General features: G+C 38.4%; 1 protein-coding gene and 1 long non-coding RNA gene across 3 annotated transcripts in view; one reads left to right on the top strand and one right to left on the bottom strand.

Moving 5' to 3' along the window:
• Positions 1–23,475, bottom strand: part of prepl (prolyl endopeptidase like) — a 51,740-nt gene that overhangs the window by 4,355 nt on the left and 23,910 nt on the right. The window contains exons 7-12 of one of the 2 annotated variants that reach the window (XM_043695644.2): positions 19,631–19,819; positions 17,789–17,995; positions 14,334–14,509; positions 8,975–9,191; positions 5,024–5,173; positions 4,215–4,335 (exon numbers count right to left, since the gene is read on the bottom strand). In XM_043695644.2, coding sequence (XP_043551579.1) covers positions 4,215–4,335; positions 5,024–5,173; positions 8,975–9,191; positions 14,334–14,509; positions 17,789–17,995; positions 19,631–19,819 — 1,060 coding nt within the window. The remainder of the gene's footprint in view (positions 1–4,214; positions 4,336–5,023; positions 5,174–8,974; positions 9,192–14,333; positions 14,510–17,788; positions 17,996–19,630; positions 19,820–23,475) is intronic. The other variant, XM_087991273.1, reaches the window with a different exon arrangement.
• On the top strand, positions 1,454–16,718 carry LOC148148936 (uncharacterized). The gene is made up of 3 exons (XR_015758382.1): positions 1,454–2,016; positions 7,358–7,408; positions 16,658–16,718. It is a non-coding gene; the product is annotated as an uncharacterized LOC148148936 (long non-coding RNA).

Raw genomic sequence — 23,475 nt, forward strand, 5'->3', positions numbered from 1 at the left:
TAACAAAAATCAAATAGTTTCATAATTAACATTTGAACAAACAGTCAGCAAAAATATATCAGAATAAAAATTCATATAAAACAGCCTATCTATCCAGATTTTAATTGTGAAGTCTTAGAAGAATATATTTCAGTATTTTTAAACATACTTTGAATACAATTCTTTACATAGTATTTGTGTTAGCTCTGACACTTTTCCAGCATGTCTTTATGTTACTTTCTCTCCATGATGCATGCAGTCAAAGAACCTATTGTTGTCATGAGTGTTCACAAAGGTCATTTACTTCTCATGAATCTATTATCCCTCCATCAAATTACAAACACTTCTATAATTAAAGCTTGGGATTACAATGTAGTAGTAGATTGCCTGTTTGGTAGGTTCTTTCTATCTTGCTATTTCCTTTAGCTTGAATTTTACAGCAATTCCGCATTGTTTATTGCTGATCACCAGCAAAGCCAGATATTGGTATTGAGCCATCATCATGACACAGTCATCATTTATATCATTGTTCATGTTGTGATAAAGGACTAGTAGAACACAACAAATTTCATTTAAAAAAACAATTACAACACAATTCAGACTCTCAATGGCCTAGCTATATGGTGTTAAATGAGCCAGCCTAGGATAATGAAAATCTGATGACTAAGTAACAGATAGAAAAGTAGAGCTACTCCTTTGTTCAAGGAGAAGAATCGAGTAAAACCCATAATTGTGCAGAAGATGGGCCAAGTCGACTCTCATATTCTCCTCTAACAATTGTTCAGACAATAACCCGCCTCTCTCATGCTGTGCATTCTGGTTCTACAGATTAGTTTTAACCAAGTGAAGACCCTTCAACATCCCTGTGGCTTCTACCGTGCACAGCTCAGGATCAGGAACATGGAACTGATACGTCATTGAATGTTGGGAAGCTGACCATTCAGGGAACTGCACAGAGGCTAGAACCTGTCACAGGGAATATGAACACTGTCCATGGACTATCATTGAGTACATGTAGGCTGAAGCATTGGCATAAATCTTGGAAAATATACCATGGCATTTAGCCACGAGTTTTGGTTCTATCCTTTCTAATTGTTACTGAAACAGCAATAAGGTTGGTTTTTATGCTTGGAGTTATTTGTAGCAATCAGTAAATGAAGTGATGATATTCATTGATGAGATGTACAATCATTAACAAATGTTTCAATACAAAGAATGCAAATGCAAGCTAAAATATGCTCAATAACCTAGAACAGTTGGTTAATAAATAATAGAATGGTACAAAGGTTTCTTCACGTACTTACGATACTTTTAAAAGCATTGATTTGCGTGGAAAGCTGACATTTGGCATTGGTGAAGTGATATGAACAATAATGAACATACAGATTGTCAACTACAATTTCAAGAGTAGATAAAGACTGCACTAACTTCCATCACTAGAATCTTCAACTGTAGCTAAAGACTTAGAGTCACAGAGATGTACAACACAACACAGAAACAGACTCTTTGGTCCAACCGTTCTATGCAGACCAGATATCAGAAATTTTCTAGTCCCATATGCCAGCATTTTCCCCACGTCCCTCTAAACCTCTCCTATTCATATACCCATTCAGATATCTTTTAAATGTTGTACTAGCTTCCATCACTTCCTCTGGCAGCTCATTCCATACACGCACCACCCTCTGCATGGAAAAGTTGCCCCTTAAGTCCCTTTTAAAATCTTTCCCCTCCCACCTTAAACTTATGCCCTCTAGTTTCACCTCGCCCACCTCAGAAAAAGACCTTGTCAATTTATGCTATCCATACCCCTCATGATTTTATAAACCGCTATAAGGTGACCTCTTAGCCTCCGACGCTCCAGGGAAAATAGCTGCAGTCTATTCAGCCTCTCCCTATAGCTCAAACCCTCCAGCCCTGGCAACATCCTTGTAAATCTTTTCTGAACCCTTTCAGGTTTCACATCATCCTTCCTATAGCAGGGAGACCAGAATTGCATGCAGTATTCCAAAAGTGGCCTAACCAACTTACTAACAAGAGGTAAGCACAGTCTCATTACCCTGTTCTTCTTATGTTTGGCATGTTAGTGCTAATCAATAGTCTACAACTATCTGTGTATCAGTGACCGTACCATGTGCTGACTCCCCTCAGAGATTCTAGTACATAAGCTGTATTGTTGAAGTGAAAATAATGTGTGTTTGGTGCAATGTGACAAACATGAATGATTCACACTTCTGTAGTATAGTTACATAGAACATAGAACAGTACAGCACAGAACAGGCCCTTCAGCTCACGATATTTTGCTGACCATTGATCCTCATGTGAGGTAAATCTAATGTATGAATCTCACAAATTTCTGTGACCATATGCATGTCCAGCAGTCTCTTAAATATCCCCAATGACCTCGCTTCCACAACTGCTGCTGGCAACGCATTCCATGCTCTCACAACTCTCTGCGTAAAGAACCCGCCTCTGACATCCCCTTTATACTTTTCACCAAACAGCTTAAAACTGACGCCTCTTTTTAACAATTTCTGCCCTGGGAAATAGTCTCTGGCTATCAACTCTATCTATGCCTCTCATTATCTTGTACACCTCAATTAGGTCCCCTCTCTTCCTTCTTTATTCCAATGAAAAAAGTCTGAGTTCAACCTCCCTTCGTAAGATAAGCCCTCCATCCCAGGCAGCATCCTGGTAAATCTCCTCTGAACCCTCTCCAAAGCATCCACATCTTTCCTATAATAGGGCGACCAGAACTGGATGCAGTATTCCAATTGCGGTATAACCAAAGTTTTATAGAGCTGCAATAAGATCTCACGACTCTTAAACTCAATCCCCCTGTTAATGAAAGCCAAAACACCATATGCTTTCTTAACAACCCTGTCCACCTGGATGGCAATTTTAAGGGATCTATGTACCTGCACACCAAGATCCTGCTGTTCCTCCACACTGCCAAAAATCCTGTCTTTAATCCTGTACTCAACTTTCATGTACTAAAATCTGAGGGGAGTCAGCACACGGTATGGTCACTGGTATAATTAGTAACTTGCTTGAAATTCCTCAAACATTAGAACATAGAACACAGAACAGACAGCACAGAACAGGCCCTTCAGCCCACGATGTTGTGCCGACCATTGATCCTCATGTATGCACCCTCAAATTTCTGTGACCATATGCATGTCCAGCAGTCTCTTAAATGTCCCCAATGACCTTGCTTCCACAACTGCTGCTGGCAACGCATTCCATGCTCTCACAACTCTGTGTAAAGAACCCGTCTCTGACATCCCCTCTGTACTTTCCTCCAACCAGCTTAAAACTATGACTCCTCATGTTAGCCATTTCTGCCCTGGGAAATAGTCTCTGGCTATCGACTCGATCTATGCCTCTCATTATCTTGTATATCTCAATTACGTCCCCTCTCCTCCTCCTTTTCTCCAATGAAAAAAGTCCGAGCTCAGTCAACCTCTCTTCATAAGATAAGTCTTCCAGTCCATGCAGCATCCTGGTAAACTTCCTCTGAACCCTCTCCAAAGCATCCACATCTTTCCTATAATAGGGCGACCAGAATTGGACGCAGTATTCCAAGTGCGGTCTAACCAAAGTTTTATAGAGCTGCAATAAGATCTCACGACTCTTAAACTCAATCCCCCTGTTAATGAAAGCCAAAACACTACATGCTTTCTTAACAATCCTGTCCACTTGGGTGGCCATTTTAAGGGATCTATGTACCTGCACACCAAGATCCCTCTGTTCTTCCACACTGCCAAGAATCCTATCCTTAATCCTGTACTCAGCTTTCAAATTCAACCTTCCAAAATGCATCACCTCACATTTATCCAGGTTGAACTCCATCTGCCACCTCTCAGCCCAACTCTGCATCCTGTCAATGTCCCGCTGCAGCCTACAACAGCCCTCTATACTGTCAACGACACCTCCAACCTTTGTGTCGTCTGCAAACTTGCTGACCCATCCTTCAATCCCCTCATCCAAGTCATTAATAAAAATTACAAACAATAGAGGCCCAAGGACAGAGCCCTGTGGAACACCACTCACTTCCAGGCAGAATATTTTCCTTCTACTATCACTCGCTGTCTTCTGTTGGCCAGCCAATTCTGTATCCAGACAGCTAAGTTCCCCTGTATCCCATTCCTCCTGACCTTCTGAATGAGCTTGCAGTGATAAAAAACAACACAAGGAGTTTACACGTATAACTCATATTTTGTGGTAGTCAATCTCACCTGTTGTATTACATGCATTAACAGCCACAACATTTCTCAGTTTTCTGGTATATCTTAGCAACCCTGACAATGGCACACGGTTGTCATCTTCGTAGGCGGTGATGAATATAGATGGGTATTTCTGAAAAAAAAAAGCTGTGTTAAAATCTTAATTCTTGCTTAAATTACTTTCTCAAAAAATTGAAAAAAAAGAGTTCTCAAACTACATTATTTCACCTCTTAATTTCAAAATGTCAACATGGGCAACATGAACAATCATCAGTGATGTAAGCCATAAAACTGAAGTTAAAATGATATAATTTGAACTGATGATCTACCACTTCAATCAAGAATACGAAATGTTTGGAAGAGCCATTAAGCCCAATGGCGTTGAGGGAGTTGTTTTCATTCAATACATCTATAGTAGAAGCATTGTGACTAATCAGCATCTCAACACTGATAATTGTATCAGTATCAGACTCACAAACATATCCATTAGACTTACATTTTTAAAAACAAGAGAAATCCAATGATTGTTCCTTGACATTCAATAGCATTACCATAACAGAGTTCCCCACTATCAACATCCTGGAGGTTACTATCGACTAGAAACTTAATTACACTAGCCATAGAAATGCTGCAGTTAAAAAGAGCAGGTAAGAGACTAGGAATCCTGCGATAAATCACTAACTCCTCAAAGCCTGTCCCCATTGACAAGACAAATCAGGATGAGTAGCACAGATTATAAACTTACCTCTCACTGTTACTAGACTGCATCCTCAGCACCAGCACAGTTAACTCTTACCATTACAACTGCCATCCAAAATTACCTGCGGCTTTATATTTTGATATGGACAATAAGCTTGAATGCATTTAAAAATATTTTGATCAGACAAAGGATCTCCCCACTCTTCTTGCTCTTCAATAGTGAGTGGTAATGTAGGATCTAGCATGGTGTTGAGAACATCGAGGAAAGGAGCCTGTGAACAAAAGTTCTGACCAGTCAGCAATTATTATTGTTACAAGCTAGTATTAACATGAAAACAACATGGCAAAAAAGTGTAATGTATAACAATGATCTATTTTACAAATCTTCTGTCATAATAGCTTCCATTGGCTATACATAAAGATTATGATGGAGAATTTGAAGGGCAACTGCTGACTGTTAGCAGACAGACTTAGTGAGAGCAAAGCACAGATCAATCAGGATACTCACAAAATGAGAATCAAATCTCCTTCTTTCTCATCATTACCACTACTGCAACATGATGCATCTGTATACCATGTCATTGACTAAGAGTGCCCTGTAATTGCTGGGTGTTTTCATAGAATCTCTAAAGTTTGGAAGCAGGCCATTTGGCCCATCTCGTCCACACCGACACTCTGAAGAGTATCCCACCCCGACCCACCCCCATCCCTGTAACTCTGCACCTCCCACGGTCAACCCACCCAGCCTGCACATCCCCTGATACTATGGGAAATTTAGCATGGCCAATCCACTTAACCTGCACATCTTTGTACTATGGGAGAAAACCCACACTGATATGGGGTGAATGTGCAAACTCCACAGACAGTCGCCAGAGGTTGGAATCAAACTCAGGTTCCTTGGCGCTGTGAGGCAGCAGTGCTAACCACTGAACCACCGTGCCACCCCTGAGATGTGAAGATGTTAAGTTCCCCCAATCTAATCTCCCTTGTTTTGATTAGCGACAAGGAAAAGCAGGTGTGCATTCATCCTTTCTTCTGCATCAACTGATCAATCTCTAGAGTTTCTCCTTCAGGATATGACCAACTTCATTTCCAAAATTTCACTCATGCAAGCCAGTATGAACACCTTAAGACTCCAGTATACTTTCTGATAGGCAACTAAAGATTAGAAGATTTTGGTCAATGAGAAAACTTGGTAAGGCTTCCAATAAGCTTAACTTCATTTCCACAGATCTACCTGTTCCATTTACACAGCCTTAACCAATGGGAAGCAGCAAAAATTGCTTTTAGAATATATTTTCATTGATGGACTGAGGATCAACATTCCATTTAAAGAAGGTACCAACATATACTGCAGAAATTTTGTAATATGAAATAGTTTTGACCATTATACAGCATTTATCCTAGAAATATAGTTATCTCAAAGAAGTTCCCCTTATTGAATTAGTTCTGGGTAAAGTTAGGCACATGTTCTGAATTACAGCGCCAACTAATGGTGAAAGAAAGCAATTACTTTACATCTGGATAAAAACTACCTTATTTTGGAACATTACCTTGGTCATGTGTACTTTTTGCAACTTATAAAGTTGACTGTCCTCCTAAATTCAAACCTTCATTAATGCATTCCAGGATACACCACTGCGATTGAAAGGTACAGTGCAAGGGTTTTACTTAATATTTGCATTAAACTAGACATTTCTAAATATTGTCCAAAACAGTGTGCATGTGTGTGGGGGAGGGGCCAAAGGGAGAGATTTATAGTTTTTGACCCTATTTTCTAAATTCATTAATAATGCTCTTATTAATAATCTCAAAGTACACAAGTATACATGATATTTATTCAGTAATGTTAATCCATATCGTCACCGTGTCAGAATGTAGTTGGCAGTAACAAAACACTTTTCTTTAGCACACACAAATTATGGAAAAAATATGTTTTTAAAAGTTTGCTGATTACCTTCCTATAGCTGGAAATATGGAGATCAGGTGTTGATGGGAGTGACTACAGTTATGCCTACAGATTAAAAAAAGGTCAAACCTTCTGATGAACGAAAGTTACTTCAGCAAGAAACGTTTGGTCACATTAAAGAAAGAACTTCATTTAAATTGTGCCGTTAATATCCTCAAGATGTCAAAATTCCTTGCAGCCAAAATTACATAATCAGTATATAGTCAATACTACAGTAAATATGCAGACAAGTTACTGCAAACGTCAATTAAATTAACATTTTATTGGAGATCTTTGATTTAGGGATAGATATTAGTGAAGGCACTGGGACAAGTGTCCATCTCTTCTTCAGACAGAGCTGTGAGATCTTGTGTTTCTACTTGAACTAGGAGTTGAGGCTACTTGAAGGTCCATTCTGAAAGATTATTTCTGATGCTGCACAGCTTTAATATATAGATGATGTATTTGAGTCCTTGGAGTTATGTTAAACCTACAACCTTTTAAACAGATTTGAACCAAGATGACAACACCCATGGAGCTGCATTCTTGCTAAATTCAGGTATGAGTGTTATCAGAGATATACTTCCAATGAAAAACTTAAGTTGGTTGGAATGATTTTTAATTTACAACTAATACTCAACAGAAAAATCTATATTATTAAAATTACAGAATTTAAGATGGGTTTTACTTTAAAAGGTTACAGAACGGTGAATTCCAGTTAACATCTTCCCAAATAATATCCCAGAGATTTTACAATGTTATTATTATTTAAGCTTATAGGAAACTTGCATCACATCACATCCATTGCGCCTAAAAGATATACAGCACTTCAACAATCTGGTACAATCCCCTCTCAGTCTACGATGCAACCAAATGTTCTAATCTTCCCTTGTTAATTCTTTTACTCCTCAGATACCTTCATCATTTTTATGGTTTTGATAGCTCACCCTCTCTCTTTCCACTTGTTTACACTGATATCTTTGGTCTAAGGGGGAAAGTTATTCCCTCCTTACAGCTTTAGCTGTCACTCCTTCCTGCACTTGCAACCTTGGATTTAAGAAAAAAGACAAATAACTCACAAATACTGTAAATCAAAAACAAAAACAGAAATTACTGGAAAAAACTCAGCAGATCTGGCAACATCTGTGGAGAGAAATCAGAGTTAACATTTCAGGTTGAGTGACTCTTCCCGAAAACTCAAATTTTGAGGAACTAAATTCTGAGGAAGGGTCACTTGACCCAAAATATTAACTCTGATTTCTCTCCACAAATGCTGCCAGATCTGCTGAGTTTTTCCATCAATTTCTGTTTTTGATCTTGGATTTAAGCATTGCCTCGCTGCCATGGGCTTGTACTTTATGTTCCACCCGAGAGTCCTGGCTGGTCTCATTTCCATGGGCCTACCACTGCGCTCGAATGTCTGGGTTCATGTGCTACCTGCCGAGAGGTAGGTTAACATTTATTTGCACTTAGAATGTATTTGCTGGCAGGTCTGATGGGCAAGGCGTGGCACTGGAAGATGGGAAAGGAACAATGGGAGAGTACATAAAATATTAGAAGGGTAAATGAAGGTGTGAAATTAAACAATGAAAGGGAATATAGCTGAGAAGAGGGCGAAAGGACAAAATGTATGAGTGAGTGAAAAGTGAGGGGCAATCAGGTGGGTAAGATCTGGAGATGTAGGGCCTCTACTTCCTTTGCTTCTCACTGATGTTCTGGACACCTGCGACACATTACCTATCAACCCAAAGCCATTGTGTCGTAATTGCTGGGTCACTCCTATCACTCTGGATCCAAAATTTGTCAGTTGCCTTGGGGATTTTCAATGCCTGTTAACTGACTGGTATCCATACTTCTTACTAATCAGATGAACCAGAAGGCAAAATAACTAAAAATTGACCTAAGGAATACAGAGGGACAGTGAAACCTAAAAATGGATGGGAAGAGAAGGAGAGACATGCATTCAGACAAAAAAAACAAGAAAAATATGACCAAGACAGAGAATAGAGACAGGGGATCTAAATTTAAACAATACCATAGGAAACACCCGAGGATGTGATCCTAGTTCACAATAATTACAATACTTTTTAAACTAACACACTTAAAAAGTTATTTTCCGACTTACTCGTAAAACAACAGCTCTGATGGAATCAGGTGACACATTACATAAGCTCCCTGCTAGGACTCCACCTGCACTGTTTGCTGTGAGAGCAGTTCGCCTGGGGTTTGAATATCCCGTTGAGTGCAAATAATGAAGACACGCCTCTAAGTCGTATATACCCACTTGCTTCTTGTCCAAATGACTTGCTTTGTGCCAGCTTAAACCTAACTCTCCACCTCCTCTGGTATGAAGAGAAAAATAGATTAGAACAGATACGCAAGCAAAATACTGCGCTGTAGATACTGGCTATTTGAAACAAAAAGCAAAAAAATTGCTGGAAATACTCAGCAAGTAAGGTGGTATTTGCGGATGGCAAAATAAAATTAATGCTTCAGGTCAATGACCTTTCATTAAATTTCACCTGACTTGCATTTTCTGTTTGAACAATAAAATATATGTTGGAATCAATCAATTCAATATACAAAATATGACCTTTACTTAATTAAGCCAAACTCTTCATAAAGTGTTAGAATATTTTAAAACAGCCTATTCGACATTCAAATGAATGAAATAATGGAAATCATAAACAACTTTATAATATGAGGAAAGGATAACACTCTCCCTGGTTTAATATTTCATTTTTCTTTTCTCTAGACATTTTCCAAAGCCAGAACATTGTAAATGTGTATTTTCCATCTTTTGCAAGTACATATTCATATGATACCTCTAAAATTGAAAAACTCTCTCAAAATGCTTCAGAAAGATCAGAAATCACAGACACCGAAGAAAACACAGTGAACAAAAAGTTGGTTTAAGGGACTTCTTAAAGGAGAAAGAGGTGGAGAACTTTAGGGACAGAATTCAAGAGTGAGAGAGAACTAGGATGATGCCCTTTGGTGGAGAGGTTCAAGAGGCCTTAGTCAGAGTAATTCAGAATTTGTGGAGCTCACTGGGGTTGAAGGGTTATGCATTAATATGGATGAGTGAGGTCCAAGGTATGGAAAATAGGCAGTTGGACATGGTGTGGGGCAGGAAACAACCAAACAGAATTTATAATGACGTGAAGTTTCTGGAAAGAAAAAGGAAGGCTAGTCAGAAGAGCAATGGAATAGCTATTTCTGGACACTTAAATGTAACATACAATTTATTTTTTGTTTTAACTTTTAGAGTTTGGATTTTGAACTAGTGGTAAGAGGGTTTTGGTCAATGTGTTTGAGGTGGTTTAATGTCAGTATCTAGAGCCGTGGTTTAATGAAACTAGTATCACAGAAATAGTTCCGGGAATGGGAATTTATTTAAATTGAGAAAAGTTTACAATGGACAGAATAAACACTGAGGAGCATTAGCTTGTTTTTATTTATAAGGATCCAAGATTTTCTTTGCTTTTGGGGAACAAGCAGAGCTTGGAAATCTTTTGGTTACAGTTTGCAGACATCCTGGATAAAGTTGGAACAAGGAAACAGTTTTCCTGGAGCAAGGAGTTAGCTCAAAATATTTAGAAGTAGGTTACTGCAGTACAAGGTTTGAGCTTGAAAGTTCCAGGCTGGAGGAGTTTGGTTAGAGCCACGGAAGGGTTAATTGAAGCAAAGAAGTCTAAACTCACTTGTATGCATACTCAAGCCAGAGGCTGTCAAATTGTTTTGCAGAAAAGTGACAACATTTTGTTATAAGTCTGGCCCACAATTATATCTTAACAAAGACAAATAAAATAATTGGAGATTCATCGTGTTGCAGGATCTTAGCTGCCATGTTTGCTCACTGTACAACAATGACTTCACTTCAAAACTACATATTTGGCAATGAAGCATTTTGGGACATCCAGAAGTAATGGCAGTTTTTTGTTAAATCATTTGTTTCTTGACTTGAAATTATAAGGTATCCAAGACTGGATATCTGACAGGCAGTCCAAAAGTAGGGGCAGTAACGGATTTGAGAGAGGTTGGACAACCAGAGCTGCATGTCATTAGTCTATCTCTGGAAGCTGACTGCATGCTTTTTTTTTGGATGGGATTGCTAAGATGTTGCAAGTTGAAAATGAAGAACATTTAGGGGAGGTAATGGTGTAGTTGAATGTCACTGGACTAGTAATTCAGAACTCCAGGAAAATGTTTTGTTGGTATTGGTTCAAATTCCATCATGTCAGACGGTAAAGCTTGAATCCAATAAAATATGAAATAAAGATCTGGCCTAACAGTTGTCAATGTTGATTACCATAAAAATACATCTGGTTCATTAGTATCCTTTAGGGATGGAAATTTGCTGTCCTTACCTGATCTGGCTAACATGTGACTCTGGAGTATGACTCTCTGAGCAACTTGGGAGGGGCAAAAATTCTAGCTCAGCAATTTCCACATACTATGAATGAATAAAAATTAAAGGAGGAGTTCTGGAGGTGACATAGAGACAACAAAAGCTGCTGATATGCCCATTAAATCACAACAGATTAATGCCTAAGTGAAATGAAGCAAGAACAGAAAAATGGAAGAGAAATACTATGAAGACTCTCATCAGATACGTTGAGGCGATCGAGAAGTTAAGAAAGGATAAAGCACCATGACCTGAAAAGGTCTGGTGGTCTAGACATATGCGATTTTTTCTCAACCTTTGCTTTACTCCTACTAGCGATACATCACAAACTGGAAGCAAGCTTTCGTTTGGTATCTATAATGCCTCAGCCATGAAAACAGTGAAGGCCATAGAGGCTGAATATGTTTAGCCAGCTAACTGCACTTACGACCATGTTGGAGGACGATAATTAGTCTCGGTGTCCCTAAGTCTGTTCCATGATTGTGATGTAGTCTTAAAAATTATAAGAATGGATTGATGTCAGGTGAATCATTCAGACAAACCGCTGCTTTTTCTAAAAAAAAACTGAACTGAGGGAGGGACATTAGGATTATTTTTACCTCTGCTTCCCAGTGCAATTAGAAATCTCCTGAGAGATCTGAAAACTTAGACCGCCTGCTCCCTTTCTACAGGTTTCCATTTCAAACCAGTCTTCTGTGCAGGTGAGAAAAACATTCAATGGAAATAACAGAAGTGCTACTTCAACCAAGATAGCTGGACAATTTAGTGGTGTCACTTAACTACTAATTAACCAGTGGATATAGTGATCTCCTTGTCAGATGAAGCAAGCAAGAGTAATTGGGGAAAGAAAAGGCCTGATCAGTTAAGTTTTAAAACATTTTATTCATTCATATTGTGGAGTCTGAAAATCAAAAATGGCCATTTGGGCCTCATTCGGCTATCCCTTATCTAATTACAAGGTGTAAAGGGTTATAGGGATCGTGTGCATAAAAGGCACTGAAGTATTTAATCAGCCATGATCAGACTGAATGGCACAGCAAGCTTGACGGGCTGAATGGTGTACGTCTACTCCTACATTCCTCCCAGAACTCCATATTGTGAGCTATGATCCAACTTTCTTGCCTCAGCCTCTATCAAGTCTGAGATAAAGTTAGAGGTTTTATGTATGTGTACGTGATAAAAAAAAAACTTTTTTTAAGCTGTTCACTTGCACACTTGTGGCCATTATTCATAAGGTATGATTAGTTATTTCTGATTTAAAATAGGATCTGCTTTGTGTAACATATCAAAAGTAAAATACAGCTTCCTATAAGGAGTTGTATGTTGTTGGAGCTGCCCATGGCTGAAGGTAACATGAAATGGCTGACTATGGTTTTAGCTAACATAAGATGGCTGAAGAAAATTATTAGTTGGACATAGCAGTTTCCACAGTCAGAATTGTGGCCTTCATATACATGTCAACCAGATAAGATAAATAAGTGCCTCATAGAAATCTTAGTGGGAAAGAGTGGGAACGTAGAGAACAGACATTTCTGTTAATGGAAGCTCAGATGGAGCTTGTTATTTAGTATAGATAGAAAAGGGAGAAACTGGACTAACATTAATTAAGACTCTCTAGGTAATTATACACATATAATTGTACAATAACTGTAGCAACTATAACTTTAGTGTATTAAACATTACAGAAATCTAAATTAGATTCCCCAGACAGTCAACACTGGGCATTGAAGTAGTCCTAATAAGGAATATCCTTGAAAAACCTAGATAAGCCCCTAGTAACAACGAGGCCAAAAGTTTGTTCTTTAGTAAAGTGTAGAAGGGAAGGTTTGAACCCACCATAATCAAAGACATTTTAGGTAACTGCAATGGTATATTATACATGGAGGTATATTGCAATTAGAAATGCAATTAACAAACTAATGTTAAGGAATTGAGCTGAATTCCTTTAGACAAATGGCTGTACACATAGAGAGAAGCCCTCATCCTGCCAACAAGGGGGACTGAATGACAAATAGTGTAAATACCAAGGACTGGACAACATATAACAAATAGTACAAACAGATAACAAACACAGAAACAGATAGCATTGTAAAAGGGCCATTGGGAACCATTGGTCATTATGGCCTCAGGAAAATAAATAATCACAGCTTCACAAGTTAATGAACAACACCCACACAATCCTGCTGGGGAGGAGCATAATGGTCCAAGGGGATGTGGCAAGCACTGAGATCAATGTTGCATGCAATCATTGTAATGTGGAGTATATAAATATCCTGTACTTTGTTGGGAGAGTTAATCTGCTCCAGAGACCTCCTCAAAAGTGTGTTTGTGAGGAGCTCCAAATAAAGAGTCATACATCATGGAAACAGACCCTTCAGTCCAATTCATCCCTGTTGATCAGGTTTCCCAAACTAAGCTAGTCCCATTTGCCTGCTTTTGGCTTCTATCCCTCTAAACCATTCCTACTCAAATGTCTTTTAAATGTTGCAATTATATCCATATCTAACACTTCCTCTGGCAGTTCATTCCACAAAGATCCATTTGTGCTGAAAGACTCCTCTTTAAAATCTCTCTCCAACAACATTACCCTCACTGATGGTAATTGTTACTTTAACTGTTCCTCCAATATTCAGCCTTACAATGTTAGTAGACATGTCCATAATAGTGAATCATTTTCTGTTCTTAAACAGAAAGAGAAAAATGGAAAATAAGCTGATACAAAAATATAAGAGAAGGTAATCAAAAGGTTAAACTCAATCCTCTGCAAGGAAGCATTATTGTCTTTACAAAAATATTGCTCAGATTTAGCCTCAGACTGTGGAGGCAATCCTTTCTTACAGGTTTGCTGATTATAAAATTAGAAATATTTCATTTTCTGAGAAACGAAAATCAGTTTCAGAAGAAATATCCACAAATAAAACCAAACCTATAAGTGACATTAAACACAAAGCAACTTACCTTTCTGAAACCTCAAACAAGGAATTGTAAAATTAAACAACAACCTTAACCAGAAACATAATTTGACACACTGATAGGCAACACCTTAAATTGATAAAATGAAGCAGGGAGACAGTACCTAACATGACAATATGCTAAAATCCAACCATCTTCCAATAGCACCATCTGTTCTGGTTTAAAGTCAACATTCAAGTCGATGCCATAAGCTCCATACACATGGGCTAGCAAAGGTTTTTTGTTCATTTTATTGAATGGTGTTTTATGAAAAACCGTGATTGGTACCAAAGTGCCATCCTGAAATACAAATAACAATGTAAATAAATGTTACAGGTCACATTCTCAAATATTTTTCTCTACATTACTGTCTCATTAAAATATAAGAATGATGAATATTTCATGAAATCTACTTCTACAATTAAATTTACCACATTAGTCCTGTAATGCTACATATTCTTATCCAACCTGCTCCTATTATCATGCTTATTAGATTTCTTTCTCCTAACAGCTCATAGCTCAGTACCAATTTTGACCTGACACCGTGAATTCATCTCTGTGATCAAGCGTGCCCTATCTCTCACCCGTCTTTTAGTTCTCAAACATTTAATTGTTATGTATTTAGGGTGTAGGTTTGCTCGCTGAGCTGTAGGTTTGATATCCAGATGTTTCATTACCTGGTTAGGTAACATCATCAGTGCCGACCTCCAAGTAAAGCAAAGCTGTTGTCTCCTGCTTTCTATTTATATCTTTCTCCTGGATGGGGTTCCTGGGGTTTTGTGGTGATGTCATTTCCTGTTCGTTTTCCAAGGGGTTGATAGATGACATCTAGATCTATGTGTTTGTTTATGGCATTGTGGTTGGAGTGCCAGGCCTCTAGGAATTCTCTGACATGGCTTTGCTTAGCCTGTCCCAGGATAGATGTGTTGTCCCAGTCGAAATGGTGGTTTTTTCATCCATGTGTAGGGCTACGAGGGAGAGGGTCATGTCTTTTTGTGGCTAGCTGGTATTCATGTATCCTGGTGGCTAACTTTCTTCCTGTTTGTCCTACATAGTGGTTGTGGCAGTCCTTGCATGGAATTTTGTAGATGACATTGGTTTCGTCCATGGGTTGTACTGGGTCTTTTAAGTTTGTTAGTTTTTATTTGAGAGTGTTGGTGGGTTTGTGTGCTACTAGGATTCCGAGGGGTCTTAGTAGTCTGGCTGTCATTTCTGAAACTTCTTTGATGTATGGTAAGGTGGTTAGGGTTTCTGGCTGTGTTTGGTCTGCTTGTCGTGGTTTGTTCTTGAGGAATCTGTGCACGGTATTTTTTGAGTAACCGTTCTTCTTGAATACGTTGTATAGGTGGTTCTCCTCTGTTTTCCGAAGTTCATCTGTGCTACAGTGTGTGGTGGCTCGTTGGAATAGTGTTCTTATACAGCTTTGTTTGTGTGTGTTGGGATGGTTGCTGGTGTAGTTAAGTATTTGGTCAGTGTTTGTCGGTTTTCTGTATACGCAGGTTTGTAGTTCTCCGTTGTCCTTTCTTTCGACTGTGATGTCCAAGAATGCGAGTTTGTTGTCGGTTTCTTCCTCCTTGGTGAGCTTTATGCCTGTGAGGGTGTTGTTGATTATGTTTTTTGTTTCTTATAAAGAGGAAGCATGACTCAATAGATACCACCTCATTTACAAGATAATACATGGCTTGGAAAGGGTGGACACTAGGAAGTTGTTTCCGTTAGGCAAGGAGACTAGGACCCATGGACACAGCCTTAGAATTAGAGGGGGTAAATTCAGAACAGAAATGCGGAGACATTTCTTCAGCCAGAAAGTGGTGGGCCTGTGGAATTCATTGCCACAGTGCAGTGGAGGCTGGGACGCTAAATGTCTTCAAGGCAGAAATTGATAAATTCTTGATGTCACAAGGAATTAAGGGCTACAGGGAGAATGCGGGTAAGTGGAGTTGAAATGCCCATCAGCCATGATTGAATGGCGGAGTAGACCCGATGGGCCGAATGGCCTTACTTCCGCTCCTATGTCTTATGGTCTTATCCTTAATAATGCCCAATACTTTTACCTTGTGATTATCATAAAATAGCCTAGGTTTCCTTACATGTATTGTGTATAGTATTATCTTGTTATAGATCATTAAAGTTTAAGCCAAATCTCTTTGTGATTAACTGACACAAGATTCTACATATTTTTTTTAAAAAGCAAATGAATTGCATATAAAAAGAATTAAACAAATCAAGCACTATTAACTTAACACCATCGTTTGTAAACATTGCTAAAGGAAACAAGAAGTGAAAGCTTTGCATTCTGCACTCAACCAAACAATGATGAAATAAGCGGACTCGAAAAAAGGAACACTCATTCTTTTGTAGCATGAAGAAAGGGTGCCAATTAATTTGGTCATTGTTGGTACGGAGATGCAGCAGCAGTAGAAGGTAACTGTTGATCTTAACTTTCAGGTCAGGGAGGAAAACTCTTGCTTGGTCAGGATGTTTTAATGGGAATGGAGCAGAATTTGACAGTTTCCGTGATCTCTTTTAAAATGGTGCAAAATAGGTACGAATTTGTTTTGCCAACATGAAACCAGGCTCTAGTATAAAATTGTATTAATTTGTAGCAGATGCAAGTATATCACACTGGTAACCATAAACTGACTTCCAGTATAATTTTCAGCAGAGTCTGGATTAGTTAATAAGCCTCAGAACATTATGTTGAGTATTAAATATGATCTGTTATTCAATAATCCTAATTGCTTTGTACCTCATGGTCCTGTGTCATTTCTTCCAAAATATGAAATTGGTAAATAATCCAGCCTCACCTCTTATGAATTCCAAATTGAGCTTGAGCCTCAAACTAGTTTCCAAGAAGTGAATAATAATGTTAATACTTTCTCCAGTTATGTGCAAGTCTGACATTGATCTTCTTTGTCTCTCCCAACTCTACTGCATTCTACACACAACCAAAACTGTAGTTTGCCCTCTGTGAAAAAACATTCCAATAATAGAATCAACACAACCTACTAGCCCCACATCCCATCTCTGCGACAATTCAGCATATTTTGGAATATTCTCAAAGTCAAGTGCAAATTAATTATTTGGGCCAGGCAGTTAAGAGTTATCAAGAATACAGACATCTTTTCATCTTTCAGGATACATGCCATTGACCTTTAAATTGAAGAGGCTATGATCACTGATTAGTTGGCATAGATCAAGTGGAACTCTTTCCTGTTACTAAATTCAGCTGCATTATAACCCTGTACAGATGCATGTGATATGGATGTGTGACTCCTCACGCAGAGTAACCTATTAGGACCACCATAATGTAAAGTGTCAATGAACACCAAAGCAGAGTGAAGTGAAAGTGTGTTCAGAGTTAGTCCAAGATCAGTAATAATATGATGAGGCTGGTGTTTTGCTGATGCAGACTTCTGTGCATGGAAAATGGAGGCATTTGCTGTCCATACAGTCTGTTGGGGAATGAACCTGAACACAGATCCCGAGAAGCTAATTTTCAACTTAAAGAAAAGGCTAAATTCCAAACTTTCAAATTGACAGTTAAGTCCAATAAATAACTATTACATCACATCTTACCATGCTTGGTGCTTTTAAGTAAGTCACTTTATAGTCCCTTATATTTGTTGTTTTAAATCCATTTTCTTGAATATGGAGCTCATTATCTTCTATTGAATACAGAAGCCTCATTGGTGGCTGTACTGGAGAGGACAGTCGAAAGGAAAACTTGTTTGTCTCATACTTTAGATTATCCTCAGACTCAATGACACAGGCCCAAGATGGGAGCTAATGAAATAAAAGGTATTGTTTAAATGCAACTACTCCTCCCAAGGTTGGTCCTAACATAATGTTTTGCACCAAGTAACAAAATAATTTGACTCCTTTGCATCAGCTGGTTCTGATATTAACATTATTGTAATTAATCAACATTTTTTCTATTTGGTGTAAATAACATCAGACCAAGTCATACAATTCATGCCACAAAAGTCATCTAGTTTGAAGTTTTGATACAGATTCAGATGTCCCTTAGCAGATATTGCTCAAGAGATTGCAACATGGTTCACAGCATTAGTAATGAGGCAGAATAGTTGTGGCAACCAAGAAACAAATGCCATTAGCTCAGGAATTGATACGAATATGAAAAAATCCTGTATTTTTCCTTTAAGAGAAATAACTTTAAAAATAAATTAATTAGATTTTAACTATCATGCATATAACCTATAATGTAAATGAAATTTAAACATTTGTGAAAACATCAGCTGTAATGCTAAGCCACACAGAAAGAACTAGAAAATCCCAGCCATTGTCAAGTCTATTTTCAAATTTATCACTTACTTGAACAAATATTCCCAATCAACTTTAATATATTTTTGTATCCTTTTAGCTGCTTATCCTTCACCCACCTGACTAATCTTAAGTAATCTCTACCATTAACCTCAAAAGTGATTTAAGAACCTCACAAAAACTCTACATTACTCTTGCTCTCAATTCTAAATTGCTTGAGTTTAATTTTAAACCTGTGACTCCTGGTTTTGGATTCTTTAACAACTGACAGCCTTCTACTTTTATCTGTTTTGTTCAATCAATCATTTCTTGAACTTATAAAATTTCTATCATATTGCCATCATTAGCATTGAACTAGTGAAAATGGCACCAATTTTCCAAGTCTTTATTGTTATTTATATTTGTTCGTATCAGGCAACACCATAATGTAACTACATTATCTCTAAAGATTCAAAATTCTTTATTGCAGAAGTCAATAGGACAAATAATACCATACCATTGAATTAGATGTTTATACAGGGTAATCACTACCCCATGATTTTTATATTTTATTCCTCTACAGATAAACTGCCAACTCCATCAGATTTTGCTTTGGTCTCATCAAGTTACAATGCCAAATCTCCCAAGGAGCTTGGACACTCAAATTCCTTTGCCCTTTCACACACCTTCCAGACTGAAATACTGGCTGTGATTTTCTAGACAATTTCTAGATACACTTTTTTTGTCATTACTACATTTTGTAGCAATTGCCATGCATGGTATTTTGCACAAAGATACTGAAAATGCTTTGTCCCTTTGTCAGCAACCACTCATTAAGAAATTAGCAGAAATATCAGTTTTCAGACAAATGATCCCATTAGGTCAGTAATTACTGGCCATTATTTTAGGATTTCATCCCTGAGAATCCCACTTAGTGACGAGAGGAAGCTGCAAAAACAAGAATAAGTAATTTAAAAAACAAATTGCTGACGAACACCACCATGCTTCAGAATTTGTTACAACTACATATTTATTTCACACTTGCTAGCCACATTGAAGCCCTTACAGTTCACTAACAAGTTCTCACTACTGAAGAGTAAGTGTTGTGCACAGCACAATAACATAATGGGTCAAAAATACTGGGAATTCCCCACGTACCTGGATGCACTTAACAGTTCTCGGCTCATCAAGGGAAAACACATGCAGATATAAGTGATCGGAGTACTTCAATATCATAATGCAGTGATCCTTGAACAGTTCCATATCAAGTAATTTTGTTCTCTCTTTTACTTCATAAACAGTCTGCCAGCTCTTCATGCCAGGGGAAGAAATTGGTGCTTTCATCAGCTAAAAAAAAAATTCAAAGAATCTAGTGCTTTGCAAGAATTCGCTCAACAACCTAACTGTTTTATTGTTACGATTGAAGCTGGAGCACCATTATTCTACTCCCATTCTTCTGAGAGTTGCAACATAAAATAAAAATATAGTTTCTCCAGTTACCAAGATAATCAACACTTATCAATATCAGGTTTTAAGCAAAAAAGATCTGCTAATCAGGTTCCTTAATAAACACAATTATGGGACTGTCAAAACAAAACTTATTAAAGATACAATATTTGGTTATCACACAAGTTCAGTATTAAATAAGTATAAATACAGTCCATTTAAAAATCCCCAAAACACGGGGGATCCAAGATGGTGGCCACCTGAGAAGATCTCACTGCAGAGCTCTGCATTGCAGCACAAGCTGGACGAACCTTTAACCCGCCCAACCCAGGCCATCGCGATATCTTGGGACTCTGAAAAAATCGTGGAGTCTCAAGAAACTTCTAAAAATTAACTTACCTATGTTTCTAGCTGTCCAGAGATGCTGAAAAAGGGAGGAGGAGCATCAGAGACTGGGACTGTAGTTCAGCCTGCAGTATTCTCGAAGTCGGTTACTTTCCAGGCCCTGGTGAACGAGTTCACGAAATCTCTCTAAGACTGTTGCGTTAAGGCTGGAGACCGTGTTACCTTCTATTATTAAAGAGGATCAGGTGGGCTTTATAAAGGGTCGCAGATCCTCCAAAACTGTTATGAGGCTGCTTAATGTAATTCAAGCAAGCCAACAGCAGTCAATACAGGGATTGGCGATTTCTCTAGATGCAGAGAAGGCACTTGACCCAGTTGAGTGGCCGTATCTTTTCTATACTCTAGAGCAGTTTGGTTTGGGCGAAGTCTTCATGAGATGGGTAAAGGTTCTCTATGGTGGCCCTCTCGCAGCGGTTACCACCAATGGAGTACGATCAAAGCAATTTTAATATTTTTTAGGGGCAGCCAGCAGGGCTGTCCCCTTTTACCATTGTTTTTTACGTTGGTAATTGAACTATTGGTGGAGGCTATTCGTGTGGATCCCAATATACCAGCTCCAAAAGTGGGGTCAAAATTACATAAGATTTTATTGTATGCAGATGATGTCCTAATTTTTTTGACCCCAGCAGTTTCAGTGCCTCGCCTGATACAACGCATTTGTGCGTTTGCTGCTTTTTTGGGGTACAAGATTAATTTCGCGAAATCAGAGGCTATGCCTCACGAAGAAGAGCGACTATAGATTCCCATTTAGATGGTCACAGGGGAGTTTTGTGTATTTGGGCATATTCATTACTCCAGTTCTGGATCGGCTGTTCAAAGCCAATTTTATCCAATTATTTGGAAAAAATTAAACAAGATCTTCAAAGATGGGAGGCACTTTCAGTCTCGTAGTTGGGTCGGATAGCGCTTAATATGAATATTCTCCCTTGTTTGCGATACCCTATACGGATGCTCCCCCTGATTTTCAATAAGCAAATACTCAGGAGGCTGAACAGGTGGTTCAGCTCCTTTATTTGGCATCGTAAACGGCCCCTCATTAAATTAGCCAAAATGCAACTGCCTCACAGATTTGGGGGGGGAAATAGACCTTCCAGACATTAAAAATTACCAATTAAGCTCATTTTTGACCTATGCGAGTGATTGGGTTTGTGGGGATCCTCTTTCAATATGGTTAGATATCGATGCCTTCCAGGCAAGGTGCCCCTTACCAGTTTGCTGTTTTTGGACAAAATGAGGACAGTTAGGGAATAATACCATAACCCAATAGTCATCAATACTGTTAAAGCATGGAGGGCAATTCGGCAGATGGAAGGCAATATTGGCAAAACATCTTTGTTCACACCTTTAGTGGGTATGCCGGGTTTTCAACCGGAGATGATTGATCGGAGAGGATTTAAACGTTGTGCAGCTAGGGGTGTGTCTTACATGGGCAATTTATTTGAGGGGGACGTAGCAATTCCTTCGATCCGTTAGTACGGAAGTACGAGTTATCTAATAGAGATCTCTTTTGTTTTGTTCAAGTTAGGGATTTTATTCAAAAGAAAAAACACACTTTTGACTGATCCCTGCAAATCTGACATAGAGGGGGGGGGTGCCCCCTCAGATGAATTTGATCAACTCTGCAGGATGTGGGAGAGAGAGCTAAGTGTTGAAGTCTCCTCAGAAGAATGGGAGGATATTTGGGTATCTTCAGCATGTCCCAAATACAAGGTCTGCACGAGCACTTTTACCCATTGTCTTTGGTCTTGCGATAGGCTTCAAACATATCGGAGTGCTATAGCGGGCGCAATGGAAGGATTTTGGGTGTAAGGGTGAAGAAGGACCCTATCTCTCCCCTTTTGGGCCTGCCCACTGTATTTCCTGCAGACGCACATAAGAAAAAAAACTCTTCAATATTCTCATGTTCTGTGCAAGAAAAAATGTTTTGCTCGATTGGATATCCGAAAACCCCCCAGGCATGTCGGGTTGGCGCAAGATTGTTATGGAGCATATTACCCTGGATTTTCTCTGGACAAATATGGTACACCTCAAAACTGAGAATTTTTATAATACATGGCAGCCCTTTTTGGAATAAATTGTCACAGATTTATCTACCACACAAGGGCTTTTATACAGCCATAACGATTGTGTATTAAGAGTCCAATATCCAGGGAGGAGGAACTGTGAACATATGAGCGTTTTGTTTGGCTGGGCTGAGTTATTACTATTTATTGGTTTATTGCTGGTTATTTAGTTAAATTGCCAGTTTGGGGTTTTTAAAAATTCTATATTTTTCTATATATGTTTATACATTTGTACATGAGAGGTTGGGGTTTTTTTTGTGCTGTTTTGAATTATATTGTTTTGTACTTGTAATACTAAAAAAAAAAATCTATTTTTCAATAAAAAATAGATTTTTTAAAATCCCCAAAACACAAACAAATACACACATACACACTCTCTACAGGAAAATACATATTTCTCTGCAGAAAATCGGCTTTCTGAAAAGACATCACTTTGGCTAATAGCTAATTCTTTAAAGCATAAAGGATGAATCATAGGATGTTGTTTAGTGCATTGCTCTGAAATGTGTGGTCAAGTCACCAATTATGCTCAGTTGTATCTGAAGTCTGGCAGACATAGCTTGTTCAGGAATTACAAACTTGAGATGATCTTTCAAACACTTTCAAGTAGAACAAATAGGTGTCAATAATAGATCAGATGAGCAAAGTGTTCACAGCTGACTTCCCTCCACCTTAGCTTGCTTGTAATAGACTTGAGGGGTCCTGTGGTGCAGTGGTAGTGTTCCTATCTTTGAGCTAGAAAGCCTGCTCATCTGCTCCAGAGGACTGCCATTAAAAAGAAGCTTTCGGTGGCCTCTTTTCAAGAAGCACTCCAGGCATGTCTACAAAATTTGAAATATACACCTTTTTCCACAATCCTTGGAAAGTGCTCTGATATAAAATATAAAGCATTGTCATAACAATATCCACTAGTGCTAGAAGAGAAGGTACAATTTAGGAATTTCTGTGCAGGTTGCACATGCTTTGTCATTATGTAAGCCATTGGTCAGAAAAGTATGTGCTGTAAATGTTCAAAGACCTGATGTTTTCTCAAGTCAAAGATGGAGCAGGGAAATTGGATCAGTTGGTTACTGTACAGAGAACTAACAT

The sequence above is a fragment of the Chiloscyllium plagiosum genome, unplaced genomic scaffold, assembly GCF_037043375.1.
Source record: "Chiloscyllium plagiosum isolate Xiang-an unplaced genomic scaffold, Cpla_swu_hap1 HiC_scaffold_10, whole genome shotgun sequence".
NCBI lineage: Eukaryota > Metazoa > Chordata > Chondrichthyes > Orectolobiformes > Hemiscylliidae > Chiloscyllium > Chiloscyllium plagiosum.